The sequence below is a fragment of the Oryzias latipes genome, chromosome 12, assembly GCF_053564925.1.
Source record: "Oryzias latipes strain Hd-rR chromosome 12, Olatipes_Hd-rR_3.1".
In the NCBI taxonomy this organism is placed as follows: Eukaryota; Metazoa; Chordata; class Actinopteri; order Beloniformes; family Adrianichthyidae; genus Oryzias; species Oryzias latipes.
The window spans coordinates 6,611,257-6,630,181 of record NC_136248.1 but is presented as its reverse complement, the minus strand read 5'-3'; the positions used below and the strand labels follow the sequence as shown (position 1 = coordinate 6,630,181).

The following is an 18,925-nucleotide window of genomic DNA, read 5'->3' as shown; positions in this document are numbered from 1 at the left end:
ACAGGCAGGGAACAACCGCCCCCCGGGCGACCAAGACCGCCATCCAGGACAGGGCCAGCAGGACCGCCGCGAGGCCCCCAGAGCCAGAGAGCAGGGAGGTGGGGAGGGAAAGAGAGCGCGGCCCCAGCCCAACCAGGAGAGCAGCCCCTGCCGCCGCGCCAGGAGAGCCCAACGCAGGGCCCCACCGGAGAAGGACGCCCACAGCCCCAGACGAGCACCCCTTCACCACCCAGGAGTTCCGGGCATCCCCCCGCCCCAACCCCAAGTATGAGCCAGGACCCCCCAAGGGAGACCCGCTCCGCACTCCAGGCAGCCACCCACCCGATCCACGGTTGGTCCAGGGAGGAGCAAGGCAGGGGCCCGCCGTCCCCGCCCAGGAGGGGGGAACCCCGGGGAAAAAAGGGGGCCCACAAGGGGTGTTGTAAATATGGCCCGACCAGGCTCGGCCACAGTAGGAAATTTGGCGGGGCCCAGCGCTCAGGGGCAAGGACCAGTACCCACCCCCCAGGGAAACGAACACCCCCGGCTCAGGTGTAATGTGAACCCCCCCACCACGCGGAGAGAGCACCGCCGGGCCCAGGAAGCCGGCACCCAGGGGACACGGCCGCCGTTGCCAAGGGGCCCGCACCCCCCACCAGGGAAGGGGCAGGGGACAGATGGTCCTAGGTCCCACCTTCCTTGCAAAATGTGTGTGCGTGTATGTGTGTTTGAGAGGGTGTGTGTGTGCATGTGTGTGTGTTTATGTTGGAATGTATGCATTGAGGGGGTAGGGGTGTGTGTACTAAGGGGGGTGCAGTTAAAATTGGCGGGTAGGGCACTAAGGGGACATCTCCTGATTACTCACAGTGATGTCCCCTCACCCTCCCCACCAAGGGGCCCTTAAATGTCTAAGGTGCGGTTAAAATTGGCGGGTAGGGTGCTAGGAGGACATCTGCTGCTTGCTGGCAGTGATGTCCAAGCACCCACCCTACCAAGGACCCTCCATGTCTAAGGTGCAAATAAAACTGAAAGAGGGGGGGCCCACTCCATACGGCAATCATAGGAGGGGGGCCACTGCCAAGTAGCCCCCCCCCAAGGTGAATCGCAGGCTAAACCCCCCACCCCCCCACCCTAATATGAGGTTATATGAGGAAGGGGGTAAGTTGGGGACAGCTGGTAGACTGTCCCCCGGTGGTCAAACAGCTGTCCCCCAGCCCCCCCCCCCCAGCAAAGGGGCCAGGCCCACCCAGCCCAGGGGCCCCACCCCCGGAGACCGACACCCGAGGCCCAGCACCACCCACCCCACACAGAGAGAGAGGCCCCACCCAGGCACCGGACCCGACCCCCCGACCAACGGAGCCCCCACTACCCCCCGCTAGGCACCGGAGGCCCCGACCCCCACCCCGAACCACGGCAGAAGGGCAATGAGCAGCGACGACAAGGCCCCCCCACCCCCTAAGTCATGGAGTTAGCTATGGGAGACCAGAGAGACTGAATTCTTTCAAAGTTACTTGAACTTTGGGCTGTCATTTTTTCCAAGCTGATATGATCAAGCAGCAGATTTCTGTGTTGACTTATATTTATATTTTTCTTGTTTTTCCAATTTATTAAAATAGTTTTTTAGCAATACAAAGAGTTATGAAAATGATAGAGCCTAATCCTCCTTCTACATCGATGGCACTCATGTCACCAAGCACACAAAGTGACGGTGAAGCCGTGATTGAAACTTTAAGCCAGACTGATAGATCGGCACATACCTGCTGGCAGAGAGCCTGGACAGGCGTGCAAAACCACAGTAAGTGCATGTAACTGTCGGGTAGATTACTGTCACAGTGCTGACAAATGTCTGAGTTGCTGAGACCCATCTTGAACATCCAGTGTAGTAAATTCTGTGAAGAGTTTTGAAATGGATTAGCTGCAGATTTGGACTTTTTGTCAGTTTAAAGTTGTTTAGACAAAGTTCTGACCAGAAGCTTCCATCTGTGCTGATGCTCAAATCCGCATCCCATTTTGTTGTTGGAAGTGAAATATTATTATCTAAATTACATAAAAGTTTGTATATTTTGGAGAGAGTTTTATTCATTGAGAAATTAATCAGAGTGGTAACTACATCTGGTGGTTTTAAATCGTTGTCTCTGTATTTAAACTTTTTAGTAATAATTGATTTAAGTTGCTGATATTCCAAGAAGTTATTTATTCCATGTTTGTCTTGAAGTTCCTGGGGAGTTATGAATCTTCTATCAATAATTATGTGCTCTAGTTGTTTTATGCCCCCTGCTTGCCAAGCTGGGAAGTGGATCATTTTTTTGTTTATAAGGATGTCTGGGTTGTTCCAGATGGGTGTCATTTTGCATGGTTGAATTGATGATTTTGATATTTTGAGAAATTCCCACCAGGCTGTCAAAGTGGCATTTATATTAATACTTTTGAAACAATCCTGTTTTTTAACTGTTTGGCTAATAAATGGAAGATCTGACAGGTTGATCTTTCCACATAACGCCTGTTCCAAGTGTCAGGGTCCGCTCGGCAGAGATTGAGCCACAGGACAAAAAGATCTTCAAATCAGGGGTTTTTATTTTACCCAACACAACACGACAGGGGCTCAAATTAAAATGGGGTCAACTTAACAAAAATGTAACTGAGCGAATCAATAACAAAAGCTCAAACCAACTGAACTCAAACTGACCCCCCAACAGGAAACATTAGGGAGATTTTATACTGGCTGATCAGACCAATGACACAATAGGGAGGGGAGCACAAATACAAAACATTCAAAACCAAAATATTAATTAAAGTAGTAAATTACTAGTAATTTAACGCTTCAACAGAAACTGAACTTGTACCTCAAAGCAAGCTTAACATATTCCAAAAAATACAAACAATAGTCCAACATAAGAATACACTTCGTCTTTCCCCTCCATCTTCTCCAGATGGAAGTTGTCCATGCTCCTCCCTTTCCAAGTCATCAGGAGCTTCTTCAGCTCCTCCCACTGCCACATCATCAGGAAGTTTTCTGCTCCAGCCTCTGCCCCAGCATCAGGCCTCAAACAGAACTCAAAGAATAGAATTACTCAAAACAATACAAAATTAACTAAATGTGTGCACAAGTCATTAAGTCAATTTTGTTATGAAATGTGTGAAATAAAATGAAATGGTTTATTCAAGAGAAAAATATAACAAATGAACTTAACTTAACTGTGGGGCAGTGGGTTCTGCCCTCACACCAAGTCTAACCATGAGTTGGTTTCTGGATTATTTTTTAACCATTTTAAGATGTATTGTAATCTATTTGCAAGAAAGTAATTGTGGAAGTTAGGTTATTCTAATCCTCCACAGCTTTTTGCAGATTTTAAAGTTTTTAGACTGATTCTTGCAGGTTTATTGTTCCATAAAAAGCTTGATATGGATGAGTCTAATGTTTTGAACCATTTTAATGGTGGTTGTGTGGGAATCATTGAGAATAGATAATTAACTTTGGGTAAGATTTTCATTTTTACCGTGGCTACCTTGCCCATAAGGGACAGAGGCAGGCTGGTCCAGCGTGTTAGATCGTCCTGTATGTCTTTCAGTAATGGGGTGTGGTTTACTGCACCAGTTCTGATAGTTTGGGGGGAAAATTGATACCTAGATATTTGATATTTCCTGATTTCATCTTAAAATTGACTTGAATTTGTATCCTGTATATCTTCAATAAAGTTTATTAAAAAAAATTAATCTCTGCCTGGTGCATTCACGAAGCCTCAGTACATAGGACTCCAAGCCACACAGCCTAACTCAGTCCGCCATTATATATTGATGAAGGGGGAAAAAAACACCGAACCGCCCAAATTATCTATACCCGCCCAAAGCCATTTTTACCCGCAAAATTAGAACCCAAACCGCCAAATTGGGCAGAAAACCGCCCAACACTGCCTGGAACCAGACGGGTTTAGTTTTCTTCATCTAACCGGAAATTACGTCACCGTGGCGCAGCCTCCTTTTCGGGTAACCAAGGTAACGACGCTTTGTGGCAAAATGGCGGCTGCTGCGTCAAACGGGTTTCTGCCTGTTTAGCCTATTTTCGTTGCTCTTTTCAGTTGTACTTCTTTTAATAACATTTTAAAATGTTTCATGATGAAACCTTAGAGGCTGTGACTGTTGAGTCACAGTGGAAGAAATCTCAGCTGGGAACGTTACACACGGTACGTTTGACGACGTTTTCCTTTCCTAGCTACGAACGAAAAGATAACTAGACCACCTTATCCAAAAAAATTGAATATCACAAAAAGTGTTTTCATTTTCAAAAACTCCATTTGTAAAATGTAACTTTTAGAAAATGTCGATTTAGGCCCCACTTTTTAACTGATTTCAAAATAGTTTTTTGACATAAATTGGGGTTCCAGCCTATAAACCTACCAAAACGGGTTTTCAGAAATACTGTGGAGAAATCTAGTTCTAAGTTTTTCAAAAAGATAAAGACAGAGATGATCACATCAATCAAAATATCAAAGTAAAGTATTTTCAAGATGTCAAGGCTGTCTTCAGTGCTTCAACTTTCTGGGCTGAGTCCTGCAATATGATATTTCGTTTTTTTAATTTATTTTTTTATTCTTGCACTGAAATGGTGATGCTTCAATTTCATTGTACAATGGAAAATGGCAATGAAAACAAATGTGATCTAAGTTTAATCTGCTGGAAGATGAAATCTGCATCTCCTTCTAGATCTTCAGCAGAAGAAATCCTAAGGTCCTCTAGAACATTCTGCTAGGACAGAATGCAATGACTCTGGACATTGCAGCCACAATCATGACTGACTGTGGAGATTAAACACTGGACCTCTAGCAGTTTGGGTTCTGCTCCTCACCACTCTTCCTCTAAACTGCTGGACCTTAATTCCCAAATGAAACACACTTTCCTTTCCTTTCATAAAAACAACAACAACAAAAAAACAACATGGTTGTTTTGGCCAACAGTCCTTCTTCTCTTAGGCCCAGTCGAAATGTTTCCTCTGTTGACCAAAGGAATCCAACAGTTGTAGCCCATCTTCTGATGTGGTTTCTGAGGCTGTTCCTCCACCTCATTCCACTCTTTCTGGATGTCTCCCAGATTCTTGAATCTTGTCCTTTCGATAATCCGTTGAAGCCCGCGGTCGTCTCTTTTGCTGGAGCTCCTTCTCCTGACACATTTTTGTCCTTCCAACCCCGATCCTCAGGAGCCTTAACACTGCCCATTCTCCAGTTCTCCCTCCACTGCTTGATGCTGACTACCTGAATCAGGTGTTTTCAGTCAATCAGGATGTTGAATTACTTGATTCAGCTTATCAGCAACAAGCTGGTCAGCAAGGACTAGATCTGTGTTTTTCAACCAGTGTGCCGCGGCACACTAGTGTGTCCTGGGAGATGGTCAGGTGTACCGTGGGAAATTGCCCATTTTCACTGATCTATAAACATTTACCATCCCCAGGATATCAGATCTGTGTTCATCCAAACAGGCCCTGATAAAAAAAATAGTTAGGAATATGAAAGATCATAAAATACTTATTTATTTGTGTTTATTTGAGTCTATTAAAGACATTTTGATCAGAATGACGGTACCGCGATTTAGCCGCAGCTTCAGCTCTGTTTTAGGAAAAGTCCCGCCCCTTTAACTGTCTCCACCAATCATTCTTGGAGGCTTAATCCTACGTCATCATTCTGACCAATCAGAAGTGGTTAAAGTTTTCACTTCCTTGTTCTGATTCTGCTCATAAAGTCTCTCAGTTCCAACAAAAAGACCAGCTAAAGCTCGTCTTTAGCGGTGCAGCTTTCCACAGAATCCGGTGTCAGACCGTGGAACAAGTGAACAAAACAAAGAAGCTCAGAGACGCCAGTCTGTCTGCATTCGGAGGCTGATTGCACTACATCTCCCATGATGCACTGGGTTAAAGTGACAGCATCTCAGCGCACAATGAATCTTCGTTGTTAAACATCTTGAAACCACAACAAACACAAATCAACCAGTTTTTAAATCTTTTAACTTAACTTTTATTACATCTTTTAGAAAAAAAACAGCTACAACTTCCTGCTTTTTCTGCCACAATAATTATCACAAAATGCATGTGAGATTGCAGAGGGGCTGTAGATCAATACAGACTATGAGTTTCTCTGGTGCTGGTGTGCCGTGGGATTTTTGTCAAGCTTAAAGTGTGCCGTGGCTCAAAAAAGGTTGAAAAACACTGGACTAGAAGACAGGCAGGGTTGTGGCTCTTCAGGACCAGGGTTAGCCAGCCCTGTATTAGACGTTCCGTTGACCTGTATGGACACGGCGCTCTGGGAACAGCCAGCCTCCTTAGCAAGATAGTTGGATACTTGTCAAGTCTGAAGTCTCCCCCACATTGAATTAAACATGACCAATTTAATGACATTTGAGGAGCCTGTGCACATGCTTTGAGTTTAGTAGATGATTAGTGGAGGAATCTCGGTTTAAAACATTCATGTCTTGAAAAATGTGAGCAGATTTCTTATTTCAAAAAAATCTTTTTTCAGTGGGTTTATGACCTGGAACCCAAATATATGTAAAGATAAACAAATACTTAAAATCAAGTAAACAGTGAGCCCTGAATCTGTATTCTATGAAAGGTTACTTTTTTAATGAAAATTATGAAAATGAATACACTTTTCTGCTCATATTACATTTGGTGCATGTATGGAAAATATTGACAAACTTTGTCTGAATGTAATTCTATTGACAGGGAAGTTTATTATACACATATAAAAAATATGACATTTCCTCCAAACTTAATTATTTTTCATTTTCATCTTTAGTCTTTAAAATGATCAAAAGGACCAAAAAACAAAACGAACACATGATAAAATGGAAATTTCTTCCAATCTGTAATTAATGTTTACATTAATAAGTGGATCTCTCATGAATTAGAAACATAAAGTGTTCTTTTTCTCACATTTTATTTGACATTTATATTTCTTTGAATCGAATAAACCCTTTTCCCTGATGGTAATGACTTTGAAGAAAGTATGACAAATACTGATGTGTGCTGCCATGTTTGCTCCTGTTTAACATGTTTGTAAAAACATATTAAGCTTAGAGCACACACAGTCGGAAACTTTCCATTTCAAACCAAGTTAATCCCTTCTAAGACTAGAAGGAAACACAAAGACAAGAAGAACAAATATGAGGACATAATCTTGTGTATTTGTCAGTCCCTGTAATCAGCGATTCTGAATGTTTTACACGGGTTGGGAACTCACTTTTTGTTGTTCCATGTGTTAGAAAAGCTGTCAGAGCACACCTGTGCACACTGCAGAAGCATCGGTCCAGACCGCCTTTACCACTGATGGTGATGCACAGACAGACGAGCAGACACATCAGAACCACCAACAGAACTGGGACCAGCCACCGCCGCCCGGCCTCCTCGACTTCCTTCAGAAAGTTGAGGACAAGGTCGTCAGGGAGTTGGTGAAAAACGCCAAGAGCCATGCTTTTGATGGATTTCAGGCAAACTGGGAGGATCACAGCACAGGGGTAAGCGGTCACAAACATTCATCGGTGTATTATTGATTAATCTACGTGACGAGATCGAAAAATGTTGATGTTACTGTCACGTTTGAAGGTTTCCCGCCTCCACTGTCTTCAGTATCCCAGTGCTCAAGAGCAAGGCTTTCATGTCACCAGCGTGAGCTGGAGCTGCACAGGTTCAGTCGTCGCCTGTGCCTACGGTCGGTATGTTGGAGTTGGTCTGACACGCTCGCATCCTGAAAGATGCTTTAAAGGTTTTCTACAATCTGCTACTGTGAGAAACACCAGCATCATTTCTGTTTAGTACCTATTTTAGCTCACACTTTAAGTTTTGTTGATCTGAAAATCTGATCTCATGGGGATTATGGTCTTTTTGACATATTCTAGTGGCATTGTTTTTAAAGATGGAGGCTGTTTGTAAAAAAAAAAAAAAAAAAAAAAGCTCAAAATTGCATTTCTGAGTATTTCTAACCCTAACTGGTTTTTGGAATTTCACAAAAAAACGGCATGATCATACGGCATAATTGTTATTATTATACATTAAAAAATGATCGTAGTGGGTCTTCAAAGTCCAGCTCCTCTAAAGTACGGACGGCCGGTGACAACACTTGCTGGATTAATGCGAATCTTTACAGACACGCTGGTTTCTTTCCTTTTACTTAACAACGCAACATTAAGCCCATCCCATCCAAGAGTGATGCAGAGAAACTGTTCATTATAAGGCAGATTTGATCTGTTTTGAATAAATGAAATCATTTTAAGTGCACATTATGTCTAAGGGTCACTTAATTAGATCTGATTTCATTTTGGTTTGTTCGATTTATGAATTTCTGTCAGAGATGCACCACAAACATTAAAATAAACTGTGTGCTTTTTGATTTTTCAATCACTGCTATGTGACACAGGCTGTCTTTTATTTTGGAAGGAAGTCATGTGAACCTCTGTCAAAAGTTATAAACTATTTTGTATTTTCAGAAAAGGGCTATTTCTGTTTGTGCTTATGTTTTCTTTATGCCAAAAAACAATAACTCATTTATATTTAGTATAATAGCAATAATTACATTAATACAAATCGGTTTCCTGTTTTTCTAAAGAGCTAGGTAAAGTAATGGGGTTTTGTGGAGAAATGGACCTGAATGATTCTATACGTGTTGAAGGCTGCAGACACCGTTATAGGTCCTTTTTGGTTATCATATAGTACAGTAAATATTTGATTTTGATTTAAAATGGTTTATTTCAAGCAATCATGAAATAATGCACAAAACAATGCAATAAGCATTCATACATTCATTCAAAGATGCATCAAACTTAGGATAATTAGATATTAAATCAAAGATTGCTTGAAAGGGAGTGGAAGGAAGCCAATTTATAGAATCCCACCCCTGTTATCATTATACTACTGTAATTGAGTATTATCAGGCTGTTTAAACATATCAAGTCTTATCATAAAACCTAGAATAAATTGTCTTTTTTTTTAAAGCTTCTTTTGTTTTAAGACTAGAAAGCTGTTTCCCTGAGTATCAGATGCAGGTTGTGAGTTTATGCTGTGTGAAATAACTGAATACATTTCAGATTGGGGTTTTCTGCTGAACAGGACGGACGATGGAGACTGGAGCACGGAGAGGTCTTGTGTTTGCCTGTGGAATCTGGAGCAGAGAGGCCTGCAAAGCAACCAGCCCAACCTGATCATAGATGCTCCTTCAGCCGTCACAGCACTGTGCTGTCACCCCAATCATCCCGCCCTCATCGCAGGTATATTAAAAACAATTTTTTTTTTAAAATGACATGTGCCACATAAACAACAGTTAACAGCAATCTCCATAATCAAAAGAACCTCTTTAGATTGCAAATCTTTAGTGTTTGTGCAAATAATCATTTTTTGGTATCTATTTTGATTTTATATTCAGTATTATACATTTGTTTTACTTAAATGCAATCTATATTGTATAATTTAAAAAATATTTTTTGTTTCAAACAGTGACTTGCTGAGATTTGTGGATTTTGAAATGGATAATGCCCAACGAGGAATTCATTTGATTTCATTGAATTAAAGTATTAAAAAACCTTTATCTTCAGATGCTACAAAGTCTGTGGTGTTTAGATGACATGTTAGTCAGAACTGTGGGATGTTTTGGTTGCAGGCGGTCTTTACAATGGAGAGGTGGTGGTCTGGAACACCAGCCAGACTCAGGATCCTGTCTGGGCTCAGACTGGGATGTCTTCAGACAGTCACAGAGAGCCTGTGTACCAGGTGCAGAACAGACAAACGGCCTCTGGGTTCATGCAGAGTGAACCCAGTCAACAATAAAAGAATTTTGTTGGAAAAGTAAAATGAAATTCCCCATCTTTCCAGGTTGCCTGGGTGCCCCTGCAAAAGAAAGGAGACTTTGGGATTCTGAGCGCCTGCTCCGGTGGAAGAGTGCTGTTGTGGCTTGTGGACTCGTATCGGACCAGGCTGGTTCTGAATGATGGATACGCTTTAGCCAAACAGCAAATTCCACACAGCATCAGTGTTGGTCTGAAGGTGAGAATCAAACCCTCAAAGTGTGTTCTTCCACCTAAAATAGATCTGCCAGAAGTTCCCGGTTGTATGTGAAGCAACCTGAACTGGACCTCTGTTAACTAAACCAGCTGGGAAGAAGCTCAGAACCATAGACTGGATCTACACACAATAAGTTAGGAATATTGTGAAAACCTTAGTGGATGTTGTATACACAAAGCTGGTTTAACTTCCCAGATTTTCTGAATAGAGAGGAATTGAATTTTGGTGATTGACTCACCTCATGTTGTGTTCAGTGTTTTTTACTTCTTGAGGCCAAAACCAAGAAACTCTAAACCATTTCAGTGTGGAATCAATTCAGCATTCTGTGGATATAAAAAAGCTGACTTTCTCAGTAAGTCATTTTAAGTTCAAACAGCTATGAACCATGTGTTAACAGTGCAATCCCCTCTTGTTCTTTTAGATTAAAAGCAAACTAGAACGTTTTTACTTTAAAAAAAGGTTTGAACTTGTGATGTGTAGTACAATTTTTCTAAGACAATTCTCCATCATCTTGACAGGATGTCTATGTGGGTCCCCAAAGTACTTTAATCTGAGCTGGATTTCACTAAAGTGAAGTCATGAACTCTGTTATGCAGTTAGTTAAGCATGGCAGAGGCAGTATCTTCATTTGAAAGCACTTTTGCTCAACATTCTCTTATCTTCCAGATTGAAACACTTAAGCATTTATTTTTTAGAGTGAGAGCTGTTAAAAAACGGCTCTTGTGTTGCTCATAGGGTCGTGGCAGCAATACTGTGGGCGTCACCTCCCTTGCTCTGTCTCCGTGGGACTCCGACACCTTCCTGGTGGGGTCCGAGGGCGGCCTGCAGCTCAAATGTTCCTTCTCGTCCCGAATGCTGGCGGCGGTGCCTTCTGAGGGCCTGAGCGTGGCTCTAAAAGCCCCAGCAGTCTTTGCGTTCAGGCCCCACAGCGGCCCGGTGTATTCCCTACACTGCTCCCCTTTCCACAGGTGAAGACTCAGTCGCTTATTTGAGCCGTTTCATCTTGTCCTAAAATGAAACACGTGGTCAGACAAAATACGAGGCATCTCTGCTGTTTGGTGAGCTTTCGTTGTTGTGTTTACAGAAACCTGTTTGTGAGTGCAGGGACTGACGGCCTGGCTCACATCCACTCCCTGCTGCAGGCCGACCCGCTGCTCTCTCTGAGGGTTTCAGACTCCTACGTGTTTCAAGTGCAGTGGTCTCCAACCAGGCCACTGGTGTTTGCTGCAGCCAGTGGACAAGGTACACCGAAGTGCTTGGTGACAAACATCAGTTTATTTTCCTTCTAAACGCCAGCCTGTTTTTGAGGAACACGGACTGATGGGACGAGAAGTGGAGCTGAGTCCGTTCAACATTTAGATGGAATTTTTTCAAAGATTCCAGATCTATATCTTTAGCCCCAGAACAGCTGATTGTGTAACAGTTCTGGTCTTCTTTTAATCTATTTTCAAAGTTTTCCCAGTGGTCTTTTAATTATGGTGTTTATATTTTTAGCCAAAATCAAAAATCCTGTGTCGTTTTCTAGGACATAGTTTCTGCAGAGCGGTTGTAGTTCACTAGAAATTCACCTGAGTTGTGGACGGAACTGTTATTACCCCTATTATTCCTCCCCATTGTTGAGGGCTCTCCGTTTACACTTTCTCTCGCTAGCTTACAGCCGCTCACAACCCCAACCTAACGTTAGCGGTACAACAGGAATGGCGAACAATACTGGAGCTATCCCGCCGTACAGTGCTGATCCAGATTCCAGCTCAGACCAGGAAAATAAAGACGTACATGGATCCATTTGTCTGCAAGTGGATGAATCAGAATGGAGTGGAGCAGATACTTTTCTATGTCGCAAATGCAATCATTTTCTAAGCTTAATTTCCTTCATATATCCTCCATTATTAGAAGAATCCAACAAGAGCATGTCAAAAACACCAAAAACATGATTTTCATCAAAGTGGGTCTTTAAGCAACACCAAGAAATATAACTAGGCCTATCATGTGAAAGTATTGTTTGTGAAAGCAAAGACATTAACCCTTGTGCTATCTTAGATGACCCCACCCGTACATTGACGTGTTCTCCCTACCATGACAGAGGTGGATAAAGGTGGAAAGATTTCATGTAATCCATGGACACCAGTGAAGATCACAAATCATTGAAGAAAAAAGGTTCAGCGCACTGTCTAGTGGGTCTAGATGACCCAACTACCAATGTTAACATGTCTAGGATTGCACAAGGGTTAACCTCATCCTACATAAACCCTAACGTGCTAAAATTAACCTCTCTAGGTGACGTGCAGATTTTTGACCTGGGCCGCAGGTCACTTCGACCAGCAGCCAGCATCCAGGACGGAGGAGCGGACCACGCCGCCACGTGTTTGGATTTCAACCGTCACAGGCCACGAGTGCTGGCGGTGGGAAAAACCAATGGAACAGTCAGCATTTGGCAGCTCAGCGATGATTTGGTGGAACAGAAGCCCAGAGAATGCACCCAGCTGGAGCAAATAGCCAATCAGGGGGCAGAGTGAGACCTGCTACCAAAAGACGGAAGACCGCCTTAAAAAGAAAAGCAGATCAAACTCACATCTGCTTCCATTTCTTTACTGAAAGGACTCATTGGAAAAAATAAAGCAGCAGCACAGGTTTCCAGTTCTAACCATTTGCGTTTATTGAAGCACACTGCAGTCATTAAGGTGTTATAATAGTTCTTAACATCATTAAAAGCACAAGCTAAAACAGCAAAAACAGTCACATTCAGAAGCAAAGGGATTTACTAAGCTATGATGAGAAGCACACGTAGCTAAAGGTGAGATAAACTGACATTACAGATACTTAAGTGAGTTTCATGTGCCACCATCATGCAGATTCAGCTGTGAGGTTGATGAAGTGTGTGGGGAAAACGCTTCCTGATTGGTCACTGGGGAAGGGGGTGGGGGATCAATTGACGAAAAGCGAGCGAGTGAATTCAACAAAGTCGAACGCCGACGGCAGCTCGCGGCCCTTGCTGTCCAGGTACGGCTTCATGTGGGACAGACAGTAGTCGGCCTGCTCCCTGGTCAGGTTCTGGAAGACAGGTGACGTGGGTCAGGACAGCAGCGATCACAGATCTGCACGAAGACAAACCAACACCACTCACCTGATAGAGCTCCTCTTTAGTGACGTAGGGTTTGTTTTCAGCGCTGAGAGCCCGGAAGGCACTCTCAATCTCTTCACTGGACTTTACGTTCTCCGTCTCACGGCTGATCATGAACGCCATGTACTCCTGCAGCGATACGTTCCCATCCCTACAGAAACACATCACTCCAGTACCTTAGATTGTGGAGGTCTTCCCTAAACTCTGACTCTCTAAGCAATGCAGAGACTCGTTCCATGCAAGACCAATACATGTAAAACAGCAGCAGACCTGTTTGGATCCACTGTGTCAAGTATGGCTTCAAACTCAGGATCAGGTTCTCCTTCCTCCACCATGGGTAGGTCGTATCCCAGAGAGCGCAGACACGACTTGAACTCCTGATGGTTCAGGCGGCCGGACTTCTCCTTGTCAAAGTGTCTAAATGAAACAGAAACAGGTGATGATTCATCCTGGCGTTGAACACGCCCATAAATCCGTTGACGTGAGGCAGCTTACTTGAACATCATGCTGAACTCCTTAAGAGCCTCTTCTGTCACTCCGGTGGTGTTTCTGAAAGCAGGATGAGCAGAAACATGAACACAGATTCCCTTTAGCATGTCGTGAACTTCAGCGTCTGCTGCGATCAGCACCTGGCTTGTATCTGTTGCTCCAGGTTGTGCTGCATCCTCATGCCCAGCTGGTCCAGTTGGTCCCACTGCTGGGCCAGGCCCACCGTGCTGTGCTCTGTGTACTTGTTGTCCAGGATGAGAGCTTCTTCCATGGCCGCCCCCAGGTCTTCAATCTTCTTCAGCTGGCTGCGCATGGCGCGGATCTCCTGGTGCTTCCGCTGCAGACGCGCCAATCCAGGAAAGCAGATTTAGAGTTTCACTCAGTTCAGTGTTTCACTGATTCATACTAAAATGATTAGTTTAACTGTGAGGCCAACTTTATTTATGGTTAGTACAAAAAAACAACACATTTTTTATTTTTAAAAATACTTTTATGGATGATTTGCAATTTCACACATGTTAATGACTTTAAATGTATGGTGGTTTTTGTTTTCCCTGATCCTGATTGTCATTGTAAATATTTTTTTACAAGATAAATAAAAGTTTAACAACAACTCTTTGCTGCGTTCAAACTGCATCACATTTGGTGAGGGTCACCATCTGCTGCAAGATCTGCGTCTGAATGACGGCTGCTTTCAGCGGTACTTCCAACTCTCCGTGACCCACTTTGATTACTTGCTGTGCCGCATTAGTCCGAGGGAAAATTATAAATAAGAATACAATTAGAGGAACCTTTTATTATCGTCTGGATGCTTATTGTGAAAAAAGTATAAAGTTTACGATGAGAACAATCCGATTCTCCTCCATGTTGGTTTTGGACTCCATCCGGTGAATACCTCATCAACGCGTCATGGGCCAAAGGTGAGTTCCTGATTGGAATTCGCGGTGCGTCTTCTTCACCAACGTTAAGATATTTAAACTCTAAAAACACTGCATTGCACCACAGGACCTCTGATTATCTGTACACTGACTTAGCATTGAAAACAGACGGTCCTGACGGTGTGAACGCAGCATTATGCATATTTTATTTCATGCTATAAAGATTCCGGACCAGTGTGTAACGTTTCAAAATTCTACCATGAAAAGGGTTTGGGGTATCTGCATGAACCCCACAGAAATGCAATAATCCACAGGATCTTTTTACCTTAGTGGCCTCCAGTTGGGACTCCAGTGTACCAGACTCCTCCACCATACATGACCTGATCCAAAAAACAACAACCAGAGTTAATAATAAAAAATAAAAAAAAGAATGGCAGCTTCTTAAATAACATTATCTGTATTTACATCAAGCTTTTATTTCAGATTGTATTACAAAAATGTATTTCTGTATTGAATTTGTGTCTGTTATTCTCCACACGCTGTATAGACTAAAGCTGTTCCTCTATACAGTATTCCCCCGCTTAATCACGTTTCACGTCTTTGCGGATTTTCTCCGGTTCATCACAAAAACTCAACTGAAGACGCTTGTATGAGACTTTTGCGTCCGAAGAATATGCTGCGGGGCAGAGATGAAGAGCACGGCAGCCCATCGGCTTCCTCGCTGGCTGCTAAAGAATATTTCACAGCTATTTCCTTCTTTTTCTGGTTCCTGAATCTCTGTAACTAAAGTTTGGCCCCCTGCATGCAGAAATGGCATTAGCTGACTCCGAAGCGGCTGGAAAATATCCTGATACGCTGAGGAAGATAATGGCGGAGAATAATTATCATCCGGATGAAACCGGCCTCTTCTGGAAGAAGATGACCTCCTGCACTTAAGTGATGGAGGAAGCACAGGCTCCTGGTATTAAGGCACAGAGAAAGAGTGATACTCCTATTGTGCGTTTTAAAGTACACTACGGTACAGTCTATTGCTCTGAATAAAAAAAAACTCTATGTAGAGCAATGTTCCAATGTACTTTCATAAATGTTTTAGAAAGCATCAGAAATGTTTCAGACGGGTTTTTGATGAGTAACGATCGGTGACGGACATTCTTCGGCCGCTGGGTTGGGGGTGGTTTTCCGTATTTGCAGGTGTCAGGTCCCTAACCCCCACGGATAAGGGGGGGGAGTACTGTAGTGTCTTTGTGTTCAAACAGCAGCTACATCTGTGCCAATTTATCCCACTAACCCAAACCATGCTGGATTAGGGCTGCAGCACCCTTAGTGCAGCCGGTCAGCGGTGAACTGTGGAGGTCAGTGTCCATAAAAAGCACAGCACACGTGCAGAAAAACCTTCATGTGTGTGCACACAGAGGGAGGAAATGAAATCCACACAGGGGGCAAACCAACACGTCTACGGCTTTAAAGCAGCACTACTCTAAAGGCCGATTTCCACGGCTCTGCCTGCGATGCGTCTCCATGTGACGAATTAAAAAAGCCAGAGAAACAGGTCCAGGTTTCAAAATAAAAACTTCCATTGTTCTTTCAGAATAAAACTATAGAATGTTTTTCTATATTTAAAAGACGCAGGTTATCACTGCGGTAAACACCGTTGTCCATTTTCAACATGACGAAAGTTAATTGTAAAAGTACAAACACATAATCTCTGACACAAAACCTGCATTTTACAAGGACTCGGTGAGGAAGGAGGGGGCATGGGGCCTTTACTTGAGTTTTGAATGGACTACTTGACATGGGGGTGGCAGGACAAACCAATCCTCTGGAAGCCATGGGGACGGACCAGAGATGCAACAAAGACGATGTCAACTAACTGACGGTCGTGAGTCGGACTCCCGCACAACACAAGGGAGACGCACCGCAGACAGACCAGTGTAAATCAGTCTCAACTGTGAGGAGGGTTAGTGCAGAGGGGGGGTGCTGGAAACATGATGGCCCAGTCGGGTATAATTAGAATGAAGTGAATGAGGTCACACGGCCTCCACGGCACGGTGTGGGTCAGAAAAGCCAAATAAACCAGAGCAAAGCCTGAAAAGGATTGACCTTCCTGAAAGATCATCAGCTACTTGGTACTGATAGACATAGATAACCCGGCGATACGCTATGCTACACAGAGAGGGGACACCGGGAGGAAGGAGCACAGATTAGAACAACGAAACAAGAGGAATTAAGATTCTGGATTACTTCATTTAAAAAAAACAAGATTAAAAAGATGTGCAGAACATCACATCTTACAAATCTAACTTTTACAAATATAAAAGAAGTGATACTAACCCATCCAGAAGATAAGTCCTGATGAGGAGAGCGATTCCGAGCACCAGCAAGAGGAAAAACAGATTAGCAACATTACTAACCCGGCTGCTCCACAGTTTAACACTGGATCCGTTCAGAACCACACTCTACCTGGTCTCCTGCAGCCACTGGTGGAAAGCATTAGCGTGCTGAGCAAACTCCTGACGTAGCTTGTCGTTTTCTTCCTGCCTCCTCTGCTCCTTCTGCAGCTCCAGCTCCCGCTCCTGAACTCATTGAAGAAAAGAAAAATCAGGAAAGAACTGCCTCCTAAAAATACTCAAAACTGCAGCATGAATATGTTTACACTTTGAGACAACTGGACTTGAAACATTCTTCCCTGAAACATTTCTCCACTAAGATTTCAAGTCTCACTTTCAAAACTCTCAACAGTTCTCTATAGAACTGGGTTTCATGCACATGCCTTGATGATCTTCTGTAGGTTCCTCCAGGTCTCCTCCAGGGCCTCCATGGTGAACCAGGTGTACGGGTTGGACACAACCTGGTAGCTCTTGATCTGTTGGTCCAGCTCTGCCAGCTGGTTGAAGTCCGCCTGAGCCGAGCTCAGAGAGGAGCGGAAGGCCTCATGGGCTTCACGCAGCGCCCGGATCTCCTCCAGAGAGTTGCACCTCACCGGATCGGTCAAGTCCTCCTCTGCGTTCTCAAACCAGCTGTTGAAAGCCGACGCCTTCTTGGCAAAGGTCAGGAACAAGTCCTCGACCTGTGATGGAGCAGGGAGTAAAGTCCTTGAATAGAACTCAACTGAGAGAGCATCATTGCAAACTTGTTCAAACGCTTAAAAGTGGCCAACATCCAGGGATCCACAGACTAAAGAACAATTTACAGGGAAAGGTCACTAAGAAGGAGGATGTAAAGAATCCGTACAGATAAATGTGACCCCCAACCTTTCTGAAGTGCTCCTGGGCCTCAAGAAGCTTCTTCTTTCGTGCAGCAGAGTTGGACAGCAGCTGGTTCCAGCGTTTTATCAGAGCCGCATGGCGAGCCTCGATGGCTTTGGACTGGACGTGCTTGGCAGTGAGCAGCTGGTCCTTCAGAGCTGTGATGTTGGTGATGCCCTCCTGCTGGAAGGCCTGCAGACCGGCGTCAAATGTTTCCTGCAGAGGAAAAAAATTGTGACAATGAGGAGCCGACTCTCACGACAAAGAGGAGGCAGGAATATCTGGGAAAGCGCGGCCTCACCTGTTTGGTGAGCAGAGTCTGCACTGAGGAAAGGTCTCTGCCGTAGTCATCAGTTTTCAGGCTGTTTTCCTTCTCGCCTGAATACAAAACAGCAGTTCAGAGATGAGGAGAACATTCAGAACTGTCAGCTCAAAACCATGGACACTTTACAACAACTCAGGTTTTGGACAAAGACCAGAACATTTTAAAAAAGACAGAAAATTAAAAATAATTATCCTTTCTAATCTATAATTGCTCTGCAAACTGTTTGATACTTGCAAATAACAAAATAATAAAAATAATAAAAAACCTTGTTTTTAAACAACAATTTATTAGGATGAGACAACTTGGACCGAGCTGCTATTCTCATTTAGTCATAAAATTAGTCATTTCCACTTCCACATTTTGTCAGTAATCAAAATAAACTACAATTAGGTACATGGGAACCCCAAAAACATAAACTATTTGCTTAAAACTAGCAACAACAAAAAAAAAACTTACTGCCACATATAGTCCGCATTTTTTGCTTTTTTTTCCTTCCTTTTGGAATGCTTTTGTGGAACTCGTTTTTCTATATTTTGATATCTTGTTATCCGATTTCTTGTTTAGGAAAAATGACTTACTGCATGGACAGTTACTTTTACTACATTCTAGTGATTTTCTAGTTGAGATTAGTATTCTTTTCCAATTTCTAGGCTCTCTCTTTTTTGCATTTTAGTTGGATGTTGATGTGTGATCTGTCTGGTGTTTTGATGACTTTGTCTATCTGCTAAATCTCAAACTCTGCAAAGATTTTAATCTGAACTAAGACGCTCGTTCGCTTTCTTTAGGCATTAAACTTTTTTTGGCTAAACTTTAAAATCCAACTTTAATTCAAATTAACAGCAGGATTTGCAG

General features: G+C 43.3%; 2 protein-coding genes across 10 annotated transcripts in view; one reads left to right on the top strand and one right to left on the bottom strand.

The window, feature by feature from the left end:
* The first annotated feature begins 3,947 nt into the window (after window positions 1–3,947).
* Window positions 3,948–12,659, top strand: dync2i2 (dynein 2 intermediate chain 2). Its single transcript, XM_004075040.5, has 9 exons — window positions 3,948–4,160; window positions 7,228–7,479; window positions 7,568–7,677; window positions 9,068–9,225; window positions 9,615–9,724; window positions 9,827–9,997; window positions 10,751–10,983; window positions 11,100–11,257; window positions 12,293–12,659. Exons 1-9 carry the CDS (start codon window positions 4,083–4,085, stop codon window positions 12,529–12,531), a joined length of 1,509 nt encoding a protein of 502 aa, XP_004075088.1. The 5' UTR covers window positions 3,948–4,082; the 3' UTR covers window positions 12,532–12,659.
* Window positions 12,647–18,925, bottom strand: part of sptan1 (spectrin alpha, non-erythrocytic 1) — a 32,898-nt gene continuing 26,619 nt past the window's right edge. For all 9 annotated transcript variants that reach the window (XM_011482016.4, XM_004075041.5, XM_078955881.1 and 6 more), the window contains 11 exons: window positions 18,050–18,126; window positions 17,755–17,964; window positions 17,274–17,570; window positions 16,964–17,076; window positions 16,835–16,852; window positions 14,829–14,883; window positions 13,766–13,962; window positions 13,632–13,685; window positions 13,407–13,553; window positions 13,140–13,287; window positions 12,647–13,066 (listed from right to left, as the gene is read on the bottom strand). In XM_011482016.4, the coding sequence (XP_011480318.1) occupies window positions 12,941–13,066; window positions 13,140–13,287; window positions 13,407–13,553; window positions 13,632–13,685; window positions 13,766–13,962; window positions 14,829–14,883; window positions 16,835–16,852; window positions 16,964–17,076; window positions 17,274–17,570; window positions 17,755–17,964; window positions 18,050–18,126 (1,442 nt within the window). In that variant the 3' untranslated portion in view covers window positions 12,647–12,940. The remainder of the gene's footprint in view (window positions 13,067–13,139; window positions 13,288–13,406; window positions 13,554–13,631; window positions 13,686–13,765; window positions 13,963–14,828; window positions 14,884–16,834; window positions 16,853–16,963; window positions 17,077–17,273; window positions 17,571–17,754; window positions 17,965–18,049; window positions 18,127–18,925) is intronic.